The following is a 19,901-nucleotide window of genomic DNA, read 5'->3' on the forward strand; positions in this document are numbered from 1 at the left end:
GATTTAAAGTCTTACTCATAGTGATACGAACAGTCAACAGACAACATTTTATTAAATTACATTTGATTTTCGAATTTGCTATTTTCTACTGCCGATGTTTACCTGTAAAAAAAGAGGACAACATGATTTTGAATCCATATCTTACAATTCTTTTATTTGTTTGTAGGACAATAAAGAATTTAATATAAAAATGAAAATTGTTATTCTAATCATCCATATCATATTAAACTTTCCGTTTTCTTTACCGAGTGATATGAAGTGATGATGGAGTCACTTTGTTCGTCTGTCCTTTTAGTCTCTTTTCGCATTTTTGTTTCCGTAACTGCTTCCGAACCGTTTGAACGTGACTGAATTCTGAACAACTGACGTTTTTTTTTGCCCCTCATTTATTATGTTGTCCTCAGATATTGTATATTGGCGAACTTCGCATCATATTGAGTTTGTCAGAGTACACTATAGCGTAGAATGTAATGAGACTTTCCTCAATTTTTATAATATAATACAAATTTTTTTTATAGTTTTTTGTTTTGTTTTTTTGGTATGCCGTTTCTAAAGAAAGGAAGTGAATACTCATGTTTTTTCATCCTCCTTACATTAGAATTTATTGAAACTTTGTCAGATTCTCATATGGACAAATGATACGAATAAGACAAACACATAACATACTAGAATACGATTTGTTTTATGTTGCAACAAGCGGATTATAGAAATAATATGATGCTTTTAGCAGTTAGTTAGGTGCATTTTCGTCAAAATCAGGTATTTAAACATCCCTGATGTACTATTTAAAAATGCAAATCATTAATTCACTTTTTTAAAATCCGTATTCATGCAAACTGGAGTTTGACCTTTTTGTGCGCATACTTAGCATGTGATGGTCAGAATGTTTATTCATTTGAAAGACAAGTAAAGGCAACATTCAAAAGTGAAACATGGGAGGAGCTAGGAATAACCATTTTGTTGCCTGATTTGAGGGAAAACAATAATTTGCATATATTTTATTTTAACTTATTAGATGAAATCAAACAGACCTTGAAAATTCCGATTGCACGTGCTCGAAAACTGTCAATATATATATACATGTATGTTCATATATGGCTATATGATCGTCGGCAGCCTTTGGAGATCATCTGGATGGATTATTATATGGCGTCTGGTCTAAAATACATTGGGATTGTATGTAGTTTAGATATACCTTCCAGTATGTTATAAATAAAGTATAATAATTTTTGTCAAATCGGTGAACATTAATTTGACAGTTATTGCCCCTGTGGTCATATAATGCTATCGTGTGCCTTCTACCTTGTTTTTCGATCAGAATTTTATTTTTGCGATTTCTTAACTTTGCCATTGCTTTATGTAGTATGTATGTTTTATTTTGTGATGTCTGCTCAATCAAGCAGAGATAGATAATGTAGTATTAAATTGGCAAGAGATATACTAAATAATAAAAGCAGTAACCAGCAATCAAGGACATTATGTTAAAATAAGCAAATCCTGGCATATTGTATTAAAGTTTGCAATGAATCTATAGATAAAAATATCCACTATAAAGTTTGTATTTTTGAAAGAATGATCGATAAATGATTGCTCTGTGTCGTTTATTTTATTGTTTTGAAGAAATGACAGTTCAAAACACAATATGAGTCAACATAATTTGTATGCCTCGAAGTACATAAACTTATAGTATTGTATCCTTTATATTGGTAGGCATTTAAAAGGGGTCATCGAATTTGTGTTTCCAATATTTATGTGTCACAAATAAGAAACTTAACAATTGATAAGAAGATTTCGATATACAATGCAGTTAAAACGTCATGATATCCCTTTTTTATAATTGTACTTTGCACAACGCTAAATATAAGTAGCAACGGTATTTGGGACCATACGTGTTCATTCTGAAAACTTGAATTGTTTGTACTGGATGCATAAACTTCAAAACAATCCGTAGGAAAAATAGTATATTGCCGGCTTATCTACATTTTCAACATTTATAAATCGGTTGGTCTATTAGAGCGACAAACTTTTTGTCACAGTGAAAGAGGAAGCACAGACTAGAAATTATAATATCTCCTTGACATCATAAGTCGGTCATAAAACTGAAAATGTCATCATAAACAAAACTTTAATAAAAAAAATCCATACAGGTTTGTTTTTCAGAAGTAATTTGGACAAGTTAAACGCCAAATATGTCATAAAACAATATCTAAGCAATGACTTTAAAATACATTTACATACTCTTCCCATAACTGCGTCATTATAAGCAAAGACAAGAAGTAAACAACAAATGATTTAGTCAAGTGAAATGATTTTTGTATGGATACAGCTTCAGCAAATCTATTTAATTATATTCTACGGAAAGATGTATTTCTACTTCTTAAATAAATTATAGAATAAAGTAAGACGTGTACACATTTTACTGTTTTGACCACATACCTTATTTGAAGTAAAATGCGATAATTATCTCACTTCAGATTTTATAATTTGAATTTTTTCAAACCTAATTTTGATTAAATAATTTAAAACAATCTCTCTTAATAAACTATTGATATGGATTGAGTGAAATGACTGCGTAGTAATCGGTCCATATGTTTACCAGTAACTGGATTGGATTAAAAGCTTGCTGTCAACAAATTACCCAGATTTGATATGATTTGAATTGCAGACTGTGTCAACTTTACTGAAGCATCCATTTCCACAATGTCTGTGTATTCAACGAGAAAAATATGCATTTTGTCCATGCTTCCGCTACAGGCTACAATGTACAAGACAGACATACGTTCAAATATGTTTGTTATGTCGATTAGTGTGATTTTATTGGAAATCTTTGATATAATGTCCATGTTGTACGTGTAAATCTACAGTAAAAAGAGTTCATTTATGAAATCATAATTTTTACATGTATAATTATCATAAATATAATTAAATATCACATTATTTATCTTTATTACAGAATACACAAGTTGTTCGTCTTTGTTTTGTGCTGTTCAAGCAACACTGACTGTTTACCTGATTTGGAATATATCTATAACCAGTATGCTGCGACATGTGGCTTTCAGTTTTGTAATGTAACCGGTTTATCGCTGCCATATTATGATAGAGATTTAAAAGACATACATTCTGTATGTCCAACATGTAGTTGCGATAGATGTGTTCTAAACCAAAATTGCTGCCCAGACTTAGCATTACCCAAATATAAGGAAATTTGTAAAAATGATGTTATATATAACCCGAAAAATCTGCTCTCAAAATATTATATTTCAATGATCACAACATGCCCCAATGGCACCGATAAGAAACTGAGTAAACTGTGTGAAGATGACTCAAAACTTGCTTCTGATCTTTCATTGGTTCCGGTAACAAGTGTAACAAATACAACCTATAGGAATATTCATTGTGCGTTGTGTCATAATGAAACAGACACCGAGTCATGGACAGTAGACATCAATTGTAAAGAATTTGCAGATTTTAATTTCTTATCAAGTTTCGATGAAATAGCAGATATGGTTATAGAAAAGAAATGTACCGTTCGTTATGTCCAACAAAATGTCCATTACGAGGCTCATACATGCCAACCAATAAAGGAAGATCTGATTGGTCGTTGTAATATAACTGGTACCTGGCAAAACTATGATTATGATATCGATTGGGCTTGCGATTCATTTCAACTTCCGTTTGATATTTATAAAAGTGTGTTCTGCCTTATTTGTAATCCTCCGCGGAAAGATTCAAATTCCACCGTCGTTTCATCTTGCATTCAGAGTGACGAGAGACTATTTAAGTCTAGATCCGTGGACGAAGCATGCATGGTTTATAATACAACTACCGTGACAGTCCCATTTAAAAATACATTTTGTTACTGGTGTAATAGACAAAATGATTTGTATCAATATGCTGATATCAAAGGAGATTTATCACTAATATTTGATAAAAATAATGATCAAATTAAATACAAAATAGGTAGTGCCTATTTCATTGCTGATTTCTTAGAAAAATATCTTACTAGTTATATCAATAAATCAGGTATCCATGTGAATGAAGGAAAAAAACTTACTTCTCAACTTCTGTATTTCGACAATGACCGGCAAGTCAATATGTCTAATTTGATGTCCCTATACTCCCAATCATATGGTCCCGAACTTTGCGGAATCTACAATTTTAATCAAGAACAATTAACCGGTAACCAATCATTGCAGTGTTCCTGTTTTGCCAACTGTTCGGTTAATCGTGATTGTTGTATTGATTATGAACTTGACCAGCACTTGGATTGTTCCGGAGGAAATGTTATATCAAGTATGTGTCGTTATGCTGATCAAGGATTGAATGCGTACTGCTATGAGCGTGGCGAGTTGATGTATGATCTTCCAGTAAGCAAACATGACTCGAAAAGTCATTTCAGAAATATATTTTGTGCAATTTGTGCAGACGATTCGGTTAATATGCAACCTTTCGATGTCATGGCAGTTACACATTTTTTTCAACCATGGGATATAGAAATTACTTGTTTAGCCACGAAGTCATTACAGATTTATTTTCAATTCTCCGTAACTTCTATCTTAGCAGATGCTAACCAGAGAAACTGTGGTGTTAAATATAAACCAAATCAACGAAATCAAGTTCTTTGCGATGACACAGAAAACACAATAAAACTGTGCAATGTTTCAGGTACATGGCCTCGTTTTGATGAAGATGTCGTCTGGGCCTGTGAGAAACTGAATACGACATATCTCAAAAGTTATAAAGGTTATAAGAACATATTCTGTACACTTTGTAATCCTGATTTAGGATTCAAACCATCCACTACAACTACACCAAGTGAAGCAACAACCCCCTCTCATCATGAAAATATAGCCTGTACATCATGTTCCTACGCGGGAGGAGTTGTTACTACATTCAGGACGTTGTTTCTTATACCCACAGATACGGAGGTGACAATTACCGAGTGTAAAATCGGCCAAGTATTAGATAAACTTAATGTAAGTATAAGATGTAAATAATACGAAGATTCATTTTAATATCGTAAAATGAAACGGCTTTAATCACATCCAAAATATTTATTTATTTTAGCAAATACATTAGACATTTAGACATTATTTTATTATACCAATCACGGGCCCTTGTCGTGCAACATACAAAAACATCATAATACAATGATTATATAAAACATTAGTGAAATACACAATACGTAATACACAAAGTAATAAAGTGATAATATGAGCAATGTAGGATATAATTATGGTAAGAGGCATTGAGTGTGATGAGGCCGATTTAATATTAAAAGAATATGATATAAAGTTTATTAATAGGGAAACAAAAAAAAGTTAAAATAGAACCAGAAATATAAATCTTATTCTGCAGAATAAATAAAAAATCGACATTTCCTTAGGAGATTCTTGCAATGAGACAGGAATACGAAATGTTTATAAATCAAACCAATATTGTCAGAACCTTAAATGAAACCACACTAATTTATTTACAAACCACTCTCACTCCTTCCTTAAAAAAACCCAACCCTCTCCGAAATATAACTTATTGAAATTTAACAACACCAGCGTAACTTTAAATTATGTCAAACAAAGCAAAACATCATTCATTTACAAGAGAGTAGCTCTTTCCTATTATTTTCAAACCTTTTCAAAATAACGGGTGTCACAGGATCTGATTACCCTATCGGGGCTCATGAGAACACCCCAGTCGTTGATGGGGTTCGTGTTTCCTAGTCTTCATTTTCTAAGTTGTATCTTGTGTACTGTTTTTTGTCTGTTTGTCTTTTTCTTTTTTAGCCATGGTATTGTCAGTTTATTTTCGATCTATGAGTTTGACTGTCCCTCTGGTAATTTCGCTCCTCTTTTAAAAAGGATTAATCGACTTGATGTAAATGGTATGGTTGAGACCCACAGTCTTGTGTTATTACTTATTAACACAACTTCAAGTGTTTTATTTTTTGTTTTGGAGGAAGGGGTATATATTTCATCAATTCTTCGTATAAGGCATATGATTGCATGTCATTATATATTCTATGAAAATATAACAAGAGTAATAAGGATGTTAAGAAATATTTGTGTATACGCTTTTAATTATATATATAAATCAACAAACTGTTACCCTAAATAACTTCAAGTGTTTCTGTTGCTCCGTTGTTTTCCTGTTATAGTCAATGTGTTTCCCTCGATTTTAGTTTGTTACCCAAATTTGTTTTATCCTTAACGATTTATGACTTGTGAACAGTGGTAAAACACTGTTGCCTATATTAATAAGCCTACGATTCCATGTCCAAAACTAACGGTCTTGTTATCAAGGCAATTTTTTCCTCTCTGTAACAGAAATACACATTATTTATTTTTCAGAACAAATGTAGAAACGTAACTTGTTCACCTGGATATGTCCTTGTCAATGCTTCTTGTACTCCACTGCTCCTGGTTACCAAACAGCTGGGCTATATATTACCGATCAGAATAGAATGCATTATAAATCTTGTGGCATATGATAAAATTTTAGAAGATATTACAAATGGATTAGAAGAATTCATTAAGAGTTATCTAACACTTGAGAAGAAACTAGATGTGGTTTCTTCGAACATGGTTACAAATATTTCTTGTGACACCAACGAAATAGTTGGCGTAGAGATATTGGCAAATTTAGAATTCTTCATCAAAGAAAGTGTATTTAGAAAAGACATTGAAACCAAGCTCGTACATCTAAGAGAAGAAATAGTTAACATCTCTAGTGATGATTTTCATATCAGTCTCAAAGTGAGTTTAGATCAGAGGGCAAGGAATACAAAGACAATGATAAACAACGCTGCACAGTTTACTGGGATGTGTTACTTATCAAAAACTGATTCAAAAGATGGACGGTCACACAAATTTTATACATTTAGTCACGTGTCTGAGCTCCTTTTTTGTCAACAAGTAAACCTGGAAGAAGATGAAATAATTATAGATTCAACAGCTTCTTCATTCATCATTTTAAAGTCGACTAATATAAAAATACAGCAAGGGATGTTCAAACTCACAGCAAGTGGAGGAGCAAGAATATGCGTAGATACAATGAAATCGCTTAAAAAACCAGAAGTAGGCATTAATTACATACTCAATACTGTAACGACCATTGCCTCTGTCATATCCATGATATGTCTCTTTCTGACCTTTGTCACTTATTGTATATTTCCTAATTTAAGATCCATTCCAGGTAAAAATAACATGTCACTCGTATTTTCACTTTTCTTTTTACAAGCAGTTTTTACTTTCGGAGCTAGCAAAACTGACCATGATGTTTTTTGTAAAGTTTTTGGTATAACTCTTCATTTCTTCCTTTTAAGTTCTTTCGCCTGTTTAAGTGTTTGTACCTTCCATATGTTCAAGGCATTTAGTACTATCAACACACCACATGACGCACACCACGAGAAACGAACTATGCTTCTATATTTTTTATATTCTTATTGTACACCAGCTGCTATCATAGTCATAAATATAACCGTTATATTATCACAGTATAACGACACAGGATATGGAAAAAGGGAGACAATCTGCTTCCTCAAAAATGCAACTTCAGTAATAGCATGTTTGATCATTCCTGTGGCAGTAATTTGTGGTTGCAACATAATATTTTTTCTCATGACAATGCGCAAAATAAGCATGACACCAAAAATGGAAAGATCAAGCACCAACAAAGCTACCCGTCACAATAGTGTAATATATATCAAGTTATTTAGTTTGACAGGTATAACCTGGGTTTTGCAGATCATTGATTCATTTCTGGTCATGACGCACCTATCTATAATAATTTCGTTATTCAATGCTTTACAAGGTGTGTACATATTTCTATCATATACATGTAACTCGCGTGTAGCGAACATGTACAGGAATCTCTTTATTAGGTACACAGAAGATCATGATTCAAATGCTACAAAGTGTACTAACATTTCAACTTTTGCAACAGAAAAACATTTGAAATATCTACCTAATTCTGGTTCTGCCTCAGAAAATACAGTGCTGTGAGGAATGATCATTTGATGAACAGCTCTCATTTTAATACATTTTAATCTAGACCCCTGTATATTGATTATGTTAAGGGACTGTGCAATATTTATCAAGCAGGTAGGACCGGTGCAAACCCTAGTAGGACAAGCTCAATTTTCATCCACTTCAGGCATAGCGTCACCACTTTTTTCCACTTTTGTGAACATAGGACATGAAGATTTATTCAAACTTGTTGACAATAAAAAAAAATATCAACTGTAAATATCCAATTTGTATATAATTTTCAAAATACTTTATTAATTTAAAATAAAGGGAATAATTTAAATTAAGGGACAATATCTCTTACACTAGTCATATTATCATATGCTGAATTACCAATCATTGTCTTAATAACAGATTACTAGAACACACCCGTGATATCGCGGGTCTGTGACTGAATTAAAGTATATAACTATGCGCAAGCCTTATTTTAGTATTAGTATTGTCATCTGAAAAAGTCATGCCGATTATAAGATACACAGTTTTCTCTGCTTTTAAATCTTTCTGTTTAAACCCGTCGAACTGGAACTTATCAATTGTTGGTAATATTAATTATTTGGAAAACAAAAGGTCCTGGAATGGAGTATTTTTTAATCAACAGCATTGTCCCATATTAGTTATAAATAAAGTTGAATTCTTTGATTCGATGTTTTACGTCATGCCCGCTAACAAATTGAAAACTGTACCTATACGCCTTATTTTTAGTCCAGATTTTTAGTATTCGTATTGTTATCTAAGAAAGTCTTACTGATTAAAATACTACAATAGGTAACAATTGACAATTTATTAGTGTCAACCCTGTGGTTATGACCCGTGTATTTAGCATATTAATCCTGAATACACCGTTTGTTGGTGCGCCTGTCAGATGCGGAACGTACAGATAAGGTAATAGGTTACAGGTGAATATAGTATTGGTACCGGTATCGGACTCGACCCGGAACTTCTTAATTATTGGCAATATTAATTACGTGGAAAACAAAAGGGCCTGGAGTGGTGTAATTTTTAATCTACACCTTTGTACTATATTAGTTATATATAAAGTTGAATTCTTTGATTCGTCATTTTTACGTGATGACGGCTGACAAATTGGACCTCGTAATTTTAGTATTATAGATGTTTTTATTTCAAATATTTACTTTATATATTCTAATTTTCAAGAAAGAAATTATAATATTAAGCAAAAGCAAACATGTTTTTGACTTTGATGTAGCTTTATTTACATTCTTAAATTATAGAACTTGATAGAAATAAACCAAACTACCATGTAACCTGGCATTCTGTAAGATCTATATAAAATTGAAATAGCTGTAGAGTTTTATGAAAATCCAAGTTGATTTGGAAACGTTATACCATTTTTTTAAGGTGACTATCTGGATTTAGCCTTTACTGAAAATTTTAGCTTTTTTTAACCTACTGATTAAATCCATAAATTTGACAGCAATACACAAAACAACCAAACAACCTGACATTCTCTAAGATTATCATATAAATGAGATAGCTGTAGAGTCATATAAAAATCCAAGTTGATTTGAAAAAGTTATAATTTTTTTTAAGGTGATTATCTAAATTTAGCCTGTACAGAAAATATTAGCTTCTTTTACCTATTAATAAGATCCTTAAAAATGGCAGCTACCAAACAACCTAGCATTCTCTAAGATCAATATATAAATGAGATAGATGAAGATGTATATAAAAATCCAAGTAGATATGAAAAAGTTATAAAAAAAATTTAAAGGTGACTTTTTGAATTTAGCATTAACTGAAAATTATCGCTTTTTTAGGTATTAACTTAATCCATAAAACTGACAGCAATACACAAAACTACCAAACAACCTGTAATTGTGTAAGCCCAACATATAAATGAGAGCTATATTAAAATATCTTTATTTAAGCCTAAATTCAATTTTTTTTCACCTTTTTTACCAATTAATATAATTCATAAATTTGAGGCCAATACACAAAATTATCAAATAACCTAGTTTATAACCAAGTTGATTCCAAATTCACCAAAAAAAATTAAAAATTGATGTCTAAAATTAGTTCCAACTGAAATTTTTTCTATCTTTTTTTATCGTTTTAAAAATTCAATCCTTAAAATTGATAGAAATGAACCAAACTACCAATTTGATGAGACCATATTCAGATTGTACCAAGATAATTAAGTCCTCAATCAGACTTTAATATATTAAGTAAAGATAAGACCAAAGAGTGCTGTTGAGATATATTAACAAAAGAATGAAGTTCTTGCTTTACATACTAGTGTTGATAAATTAACATATTCGCTCTTTTAACTCTTGTTGGAGGAGCGCTGTATAATTATACGAACCCTTGTAGAATATTAACATGAACCCTTGTAACATTTTGGTCACAAACGTTTAAGTTACGTCCATTTGTTGTAAAATAAAAATATATAGCTGTCAAAGGTGACACATGTATATTACTACGAAAACACGTAAAATACTTTCCTGAAAAATCAGTCATTTATTAAGCCATTCAGGTAAAGAGTCAACAGTCCCTATATATCCTTTCATAGGAAAGCTATCCTTACATAAGAAAATGCCTGTACCAATAGTTATCAAAGGTACCAGGATTATAATTTAATAAGCTAGAGCGTAACTGATGAGTCTTATGCATACGAATCGCGCGTCTGGAGTATTAAATTATAATCCTGGTATCTTTGATAATTATAATGAATTATCAATGGTGACCAAATCATTTGGAAGCCTCAATCAAATACTAAGTAGCAAAGACGTTTGCTATAATTTTTCGAAAAACTTTCGGATGATACTTAGAAACTTTGTGAGCAAAGTAGTATTTTTTTCTAATTCTAAATGATGGTGATGTTATATATCCTTATTGTTATTATCAATAGACTCATTGAATTTATACATGGATCTTTTAATTTTGTTGTAAATATTTGTTACATGCGAATTAAACGATTTAAAATTATATTTGTCGGGATTTCATAGTATGGATCAAATCTAGTAGTATATATAAAGGCAACAGTATTATACAGCTGTTCAAAACTCATTAATCGATAGAAAAAAACCAAATCCGGGTTACAAACTAAAACTGAGGGAAACGCATTAAATATAAGAGGAGAACAACGACACAACATTAAAATATAACACACACAGAAACAAACTAAGCATTAGACAAAATCCTATGAGAATAACAAATATAACATCAAAACTGAATACATGAATTTGGGATAGAAAAGTACCGTGACACGTCTTATAACAATGTGAATTCACACTCAAATATAAGAGTAAACAAAAGACAAAAAAGAAACACAACGTTAAAATGTAACACACACAGAAACGAACTAAAATATAACAATGGCCATACTCCTACCTTGGTACAGGAGAATGCAATTTTCAGACATTTTTATCATGATATATACTCAACCAAATATTTTGTGATAGTATATATTTACATGTGTGAAAAACACAGTCTTGACTGTGCGCATATATACGATATATATAGTATAAAAATAAGCTATATGCGCAGAGTCAAGACTGTGTTTTTCCCAATTAATGACACAAATGGCGATCGATAGAGAAATTTAATCGAAAGTGGGCACTTTTACAAAGCAAAAAATAATGGAATGAAAACGGGGCGATACAGGCCAAATTCTGACATGAAAATGGGATTGGACTACTATTTAATGTATCTAACTTGCTAGAATGCCCGAAAACTTATACAATGTTAGATAATAAAAATCAGATATTTGCAAAGGCTTTTCCGTGCAAAAACTTCAATCATCACATAAATCAGTATGAAACTAATTATGCCGGCATCACACATTGGCGTATAGACCGGCGTGCACCAAACGTACAAAGAAAATTCACAAAGTCAGTATACGTTAGTTGTACGCCAGAGGAACGCTAAGCAATCGTTAAACGCGCGTTGCATAAGTTTGAAGTACTTTTTTCCTTCGTAGCGTCATTCCATCTACATTAGACAAACGACAGGCATACGCAACCATACGTTTCTTGAACGCCCGATGAACGCTTAGGCACACTTCTCGTACGCCCAATACACGCTTAAAGCGCGTTGTGCACACGTTACAGTTATGATTGACAGGTTCAATACATCTAAAATTACTAGCGTATTGGCAGCGTACATGATTTTTTAACACGCCCGGCGTACGTCGGAGCTTTACACTGTTGTGTGACGCCGGTATAACGATACCTATAAAACAATACATGATAATACAAAAATAGCATAACATAACTAGAGGCTCTCACGAGACTGTGTCTCTCACCTGATTCTTCATTGGTTTTGGAAATCATGTAAAAATAGATTAAAATCAAAAGACAAAATGTGTTTAAATATTTGATATACAGTAGTTCTCTAAAAGAGTTAAAACACTTTGTCAGCACCTCATAAGGAACATTTATGCCATGTTTTATTTCATTCCATTCAGTGGTTCTCTAAAGAATACATTTGTATGTTTTCCAATAAGGTCAATTGTTAAACAAGATCCACCTCTGACAGTCATCCTGGACGAAGAATCGTTTTCAAAGTGAAAACACTTGGTCAACACCTGATAAGGAACATTCATGCCATGTTTGGTTTCATTCCATTTTGTGGTTCTCAGAAGACATTTGTTTGTATTTTCCATAGGATCCAGTGTTAACCGAAATACCGGCGCTAACGACCATCTTTGATGATGGATCGGCTACAAAGATAAAACACTTGGTCAGCACTTCATAAGGAACAAGCATGCCATGTTTTGTATCATTCCATTCAGTGGTTCTCTAGAAGTTCATAATATAAAATTTTAACGATGACGTCGACTGTGTTGGTTTCCCAGTTTTTTTCATTTCGTTATTAACTTCCCAGGACAACTACTCAGGGATTATAGATGGATATGCATTGTTTTCATAGGAGACTTTAATTTTTTTTTAGTTGTTAGTTTCCCGAGAAAATTAGTCAGTGATAATATATTAATATGTATTGTTTCCCACCAAAAGTTTTTTGATAAGTTTCACGGGCAACATATAACGGGATTGTAGATTAATATCCTGAAGAAACTAATCAGGGATAATGGATGAATATGTATTTATTCAAACGGAATCGTTTTTGTTTTCTAAATAAAAACAGGACTTTTATACATTGCTAATAGTATGGAAAATGTATCATTTCACTTGGAAAAAATAGCATAAACATTTCCTTTGGAAACAATTCATGTCCATACTCATTATTAGTTTCACCAAACACAAACTACAAAACAAACGTTTTCTTGAAAAACAATACATGTTCATCGATAATTCCTGATTTGATTTTCCCGGGACACTAACAACCTGAAAAAGAGTCCTCGAGAAACTATACAATGTTATATTATGAGATGTCTTGGTTCAAGAAGTACGATTTTGTAAGTCTTAGCATTAATGACAACTATAAACAATAGCATATGTTTAAAGATGCTTGTAAGGGTTAGTTGAAAATTATCCAGGAAAAATTAAAGCAAATTCTAAAGTTAGGACTTTTCATTATGCTATTGTTTATAGTTGTCATTAATGCTAAGACTTACAAAATCGTACTTCTTGAACCAAGACATCTCATAATATAACATTGTATAGTTTCTCGAGGACTCTTTTTCAGGTTGTTAGTGTCCCGGGAAAATCAAATCAGGAATTATCGATGAACATGTATTGTTTTTCAAGAAAACGTTTGTTTTGTAGTTTGTGTTTGGTGAAACTAATAATGAGTATGGACATGAATTGTTTCCAAAGGAAATGTTTATGCTATTTTTTCCAAGTGAAATGATACATTTTCCATACTATTAGCAATGTATAAAAGTCCTGTTTTTATTTAGAAAACAAAAACGATTCCGTTTGAATAAATACATATTCATCCATTATCCCTGATTAGTTTCTTCAGGATATTAATCTACAATCCCGTTATATGTTGCCCGTGAAACTTATCAAAAAACTTTTGGTGGGAAACAATACATATTAATATATTATCACTGACTAATTTTCTCGGGAAACTAACAACTAAAAAAAAATTAAAGTCTCCTATGAAAACAATGCATATCCATCTATAATCCCTGAGTAGTTGTCCTGGGAAGTTAATAACGAAATGAAAAAAACTGGGAAACCAACACAGTCGACGTCATCGTTAAAATTTTATATTATGAACTTCTAGAGAACCACTGAATGGAATGATACAAAACATGGCATGCTTGTTCCTTATGAAGTGCTGACCAAGTGTTTTATCTTTGTAGCCGATCCATCATCAAAGATGGTCGTTAGCGCCGGTATTTCGGTTAACACTGGATCCTATGGAAAATACAAACAAATGTCTTCTGAGAACCACAAAATGGAATGAAACCAAACATGGCATGAATGTTCCTTATCAGGTGTTGACCAAGTGTTTTCACTTTGAAAACGATTCTTCGTCCAGGATGACTGTCAGAGGTGGATCTTGTTTAACAATTGACCTTATTGGAAAACATACAAATGTATTCTTTAGAGAACCACTGAATGGAATGAAATAAAACATGGCATAAATGTTCCTTATGAGGTGCTGACAAAGTGTTTTAACTCTTTTAGAGAACTACTGTATATCAAATATTTAAACAAATTTTGTCTTATGATTTTAATCTATTTTTACATGATTTCCAAAACCAATGAAGAATCAGGTGAGAGACACAGTCTCGTGAGAGCCTCTAGTTATGTTATGCTATTTTTGTATTATCATGTATTGTTTTATAGGTATCGTTATACCGGCGTCACACAACAGTGTAAAGCTCCGACGTACGCCGGGCGTGTTAAAAAATCATGTACGCTGCCAATACGCTAGTAATTTTAGATGTATTGAACCTGTCAATCATAACTGTAACGTGTGCACAACGCGCTTTAAGCGTGTATTGGGCGTACGAGAAGTGTGCCTAAGCGTTCATCGGGCGTTCAAGAAACGTATGGTTGCGTATGCCTGTCGTTTGTCTAATGTAGATGGAATGACGCTACGAAGGAAAAAAGTACTTCAAACTTATGCAACGCGCGTTTAACGATTGCTTAGCGTTCCTCTGGCGTACAACTAACGTATACTGACTTTGTGAATTTTCTTTGTACGTTTGGTGCACGCCGGTCTATACGCCAATGTGTGATGCCGGCATAATTAGTTTCATACTGATTTATGTGATGATTGAAGTTTTTGCACGGAAAAGCCTTTGCAAATATCTGATTTTTATTATCTAACATTGTATAAGTTTTCGGGCATTCTAGCAAGTTAGATACATTAAATAGTAGTCCAATCCCATTTTCATGTCAGAATTTGGCCTGTATCGCCCCGTTTTCATTCCATTATTTTTTGCTTTGTAAAAGTGCCCACTTTCGATTAAATTTCTCTATCGATCGCCATTTGTGTCATTAATTGGGAAAAACACAGTCTTGACTGTGCGCATATAGCTTATTTTTATACTATATATATCGTATATATGCGCACAGTCAAGACTGTGTTTTTCACACATGTAAATATATACTATCACAAAATATTTGGTTGAGTATATATCATGATAAAAATGTCTGAAAATTGCATTCTCCTGTACCAAGGTAGGAGTATGGCCATTGTTATATTTTAGTTCGTTTCTGTGTGTGTTACATTTTAACGTTGTGTTTCTTTTTTGTCTTTTGTTTACTCTTATATTTGAGTGTGAATTCACATTGTTATAAGACGTGTCACGGTACTTTTCTATCCCAAATTCATGTATTCAGTTTTGATGTTATATTTGTTATTCTCATAGGATTTTGTCTAATGCTTAGTTTGTTTCTGTGTGTGTTATATTTTAATGTTGTGTCGTTGTTCTCCTCTTATATTTAATGCGTTTCCCTCAGTTTTAGTTTGTAACCCGGATTTGTTTTTTTCTATCGATTAATGAGTTTTGAACAGCTGTATAATACTGTTGCCTTTATATATACTACTAGATTTGATCCATACTATGAAATCCCGACAAATATAATTTTAAATCGTTTAATTCGCATGTAACAAATATTTACAACAAAATTAAAAGATCCATGTATAAATTCAATGAGTCTATTGATAATAACAATAAGGATATATAACATCACCATCATTTAGAATTAGAAAAAAATACTACTTTGCTCACAAAGTTTCTAAGTATCATCCGAAAGTTTTTCGAAAAATTATAGCAAACGTCTTTGCTACTTAGTATTTGATTGAGGCTTCCAAATGATTTGGTCACCATTGATAATTCATTATAATTATCAAAGGTACCAGGATTATAATTTAATACTCCAGACGCGCGATTCGTATGCATAAGACTCATCAGTTACGCTCTAGCTTATTAAATTATAATCCTGGTACCTTTGATAACTATTGGTACAGGCATTTTCTTATGTAAGGATAGCTTTCCTATGAAAGGATATATAGGGACTGTTGACTCTTTACCTGAATGGCTTAATAAATGACTGATTTTTCAGGAAAGTATTTTACGTGTTTTCGTAGTAATATACATGTGTCACCTTTGACAGCTATATATTTTTATTTTACAACAAATGGACGTAACTTAAACGTTTGTGACCAAAATGTTACAAGGGTTCATGTTAATATTCTACAAGGGTTCGTATAATTATACAGCGCTCCTCCAACAAGAGTTAAAAGAGCGAATATGTTAATTTATCAACACTAGTATGTAAAGCAAGAACTTCATTCTTTTGTTAATATATCTCAACAGCACTCTTTTGTCTTATCTTTACTTAATATATTAAAGTCTGATTGAGGACTTAATTATCTTGGTACAATCTGAATATGGTCTCATCAAATTGGTAGTTTGGTTCATTTCTATCAATTTTAAGGATTGAATTTTTAAAACGATAAAAAAAGCTAGAAAAAATTTCAGTTGGAACTAATTTTAGACATCAATTTTTAATTTTTTTTGGTGAATTTGGAATCAACTTGGTTATAAACTAGGTTATTTGATAATTTTGTGTATTGGCCTCAAATTTATGAATTATATTAATTGGTAAAAAAGGTGAAAAAAAATTGAATTTAGGCTTAAATAAAGATATTTTAATATAGCTCTCATTTATATGTTGGGCTTACACAATTACAGGTTGTTTGGTAGTTTTGTGTATTGCTGTCAGTTTTATGGATTAAGTTAATACCTAAAAAAGCGATAATTTTCAGTTAATGCTAAATTCAAAAAGTCACCTTTAAATTTTTTTTATAACTTTTTCATATCTACTTGGATTTTTATATACATCTTCATCTATCTCATTTATATATTGATCTTAGAGAATGCTAGGTTGTTTGGTAGCTGCCATTTTTAAGGATCTTATTAATAGGTAAAAGAAGCTAATATTTTCTGTACAGGCTAAATTTAGATAATCACCTTTAAAAAAATTATAACTTTTTCAAATCAACTTGGATTTTTATATGACTCTACAGCTATCTCATTTATATGATAATCTTAAAGAATGTCAGGTTGTTTGGTTGTTTTGTGTATTGCTGTCAAATTTATGGATTTAATCAGTAGGTTAAAAAAAGCTAAAATTTTCAGTAAAGGCTAAATCCAGATAGTCACCTTAAAAAAATGGTATAACGTTTCCAAATCAACTTGGATTTTCATAAAACTCGACAGCTATTTCAATTTTATATAGATCTTACAGAATGCCAGGTTACATGGTAGTTTGGTTTATTTCTATCAAGTTCTATAATTTAAGAATGTAAATAAAGCTACATCAAAGTCAAAAACATTTTTGCTTTTGCTTAATATTATAATTTTTTTCTTGAAAATTAGAATATATAAAGTAAATATTTGAAATAAAAATATAATCTGTTATTAAGACAATGATTGGTATTTCAGCATATGATAATATGACTAGTGTAAGAGATATTGTCCCTTAATTTAAATTATTCCCTTTATTTTAAATTAATAAAGTATTTTGAAAATTATATACAAATTGGATATTTACAGTTAATAATTTTTTTTTATTGTCAACAAGTTTGAATAAATCTTCATGTCCTATGTTCACAAAAGTGGAAAAAAGTGGTGACTCTATGCCTGAAGTGGTGAAAATTGAGCTTGTCCTACTAGGGTTTGCACCGGTCCTACCTGCTTGATAAATATTGCACAGTCCCTTAACATAATCAATATACAGGGGTCTAGATTAAAATGTATTAAAATGAGAGCTGTTCATCAAATGATTATTCCTCACAGCACTGTATTTTCTGAGGCAGAACCAGAATTAGGTAGATATTTCAAATGTTTTTCTGTTGCAAAAGTTGAAATGTTAGTACACTTTGTAGCATTTGAATCATGATCTTCTGTGTACCTAATAAAGAGATTCCTGTACATGTTCGCTACACGCGAGTTACATGTATATGATAGAAATATGTACACACCTTGTAAAGCATTGAATAACGAAATTATTATAGATAGGTGCGTCATGACCAGAAATGAATCAATGATCTGCAAAACCCAGGTTATACCTGTCAAACTAAATAATTTGATATATATTACACTATTGTGACGGGTAGCTTTGTTGGTGCTTGATCTTTCCATTTTTGGTGTCATGCTTATTTTGCGCATTGTCATGAGAAAAAATATTATGTTGCAACCACAAATTACTGCCACAGGAATGATCAAACATGCTATTACTGAAGTTGCATTTTTGAGGAGGCAGATTGTCTCCCTTTCTCCATATCCTGTGTCGTTATACTGTGATAATGTAACGGTTATATTTATGACTATGATAGCAGCTGGTGTACAATAAGAATATAAAAAATATAGAAGCATAGTTCGTTTCTCGTGGTGTGCGTCATGTGGTGTGTTGATAGTACTAAATGCCTTGAACATATGGAAGGTACAAACGCTTAAACAGGCGAAAGAACTTAAAAGGAAGAAATGAAGAGTTATACCAAAAACTTTACAAAAAACATCATGGTCAGTTTTGCTAGCTCCGAAAGTAAAAACTGCTGGTAAAAAGAAAAGTGAAAATACGAGTAACATGTTATTAAAACCTGGAATGGATCTTAAATTAGGAAATATACAATAAGTGACAAAGGTCAGAAAGAGACATATCATGGATATGACAGAGGCAATGGTCGTTACAGTATTGAGTGTGTAATTAATGCCTACTTCTGGTTTTTTAAGCGATTTCATTGTATCTACGCATATTCTTGCTCCTCCACTTGCTGTGAGTTTGAACATCCCTTGCTGTATTTTTATATTAGTCGACTTTAAAATGATAAATGAAGAAGCTGTTGAATCTATAATTATTTCATCTTCTTCCAGGTTTACTTGTTGACAAAAAAGGAGCTCAGACACGTGACTAAATGTATAAAATTTGTGTGACCGTCCATCTTTTGAATCAGTTTTTGATAAGTAACACATCCCAGTAAACTGTGCAGCGTTGTTTATCATTGTCTTTGTATTCCTTGCCCTCTGATCTAAACTCACTTTGAGACTGATATGAAAATCATCACTAGAGATGTTAACTATTTCTTCTCTTAGATGTACAAGCTTGGTTTCAATGTCTTTTCTAAATACACTTTCTTTGATGAAGAATTCTAAATTTGCCAATATCTCTACGCCAACTATTTCGTTGGTGTCACAAGAAATATTTGTAACCATGTTCGAAGAAACCACATCTAGTTTCTTCTCAAGTGTTAGATAACTCTTAATGAATTCTTCTAATCCATTTGCAATATCTTCTAAAATTTTATCATATGCCACAAGATTTATAATGCATTCTATTCTGATCGGTAATATATAGCCCAGCTGTTTGGTAACCAGGAGCAGTGGAGTACAAGAAGCATTGACAAGGACATATCCAGGTGAACAAGTTACGTTTCTACATTTGTTCAGAAAAATAAATAATGTGTATTTCTGTTACAGAGAGGAAA

The 19,901-nt window shown here is 32.0% G+C and overlaps 1 protein-coding gene across 1 annotated transcript; it reads left to right on the top strand.

Annotated features, from left to right (window-relative positions):
* The first annotated feature begins 3,263 nt into the window (after positions 1–3,263).
* LOC139525299 (uncharacterized) lies at positions 3,264–8,000 on the top strand. The gene is made up of 2 exons (XM_071320501.1): positions 3,264–4,976; positions 6,348–8,000. Exons 1-2 carry the CDS (start codon positions 3,264–3,266, stop codon positions 7,998–8,000), a joined length of 3,366 nt encoding a protein of 1,121 aa, XP_071176602.1.
* The last annotated feature ends 11,901 nt before the right edge of the window (positions 8,001–19,901 follow it).

Source organism: Mytilus edulis, chromosome 5 (assembly GCF_963676685.1).
Source record: "Mytilus edulis chromosome 5, xbMytEdul2.2, whole genome shotgun sequence".
NCBI classification, from domain to species: domain Eukaryota; kingdom Metazoa; phylum Mollusca; class Bivalvia; order Mytilida; family Mytilidae; genus Mytilus; species Mytilus edulis.

Coding starts and splice junctions, on each gene's coding strand:
- LOC139525299 (XM_071320501.1), top strand. CDS start 3,264: ATGATCACAACATGCCCCAATGGCACCGATAAGAAACTGAGTAAACTG. Junction 4,977..6,347: donor AAGTATTAGATAAACTTAAT/GTAAGTATAAGA, acceptor TTTATTTTTCAG/AACAAATGTAGAAACGTAAC.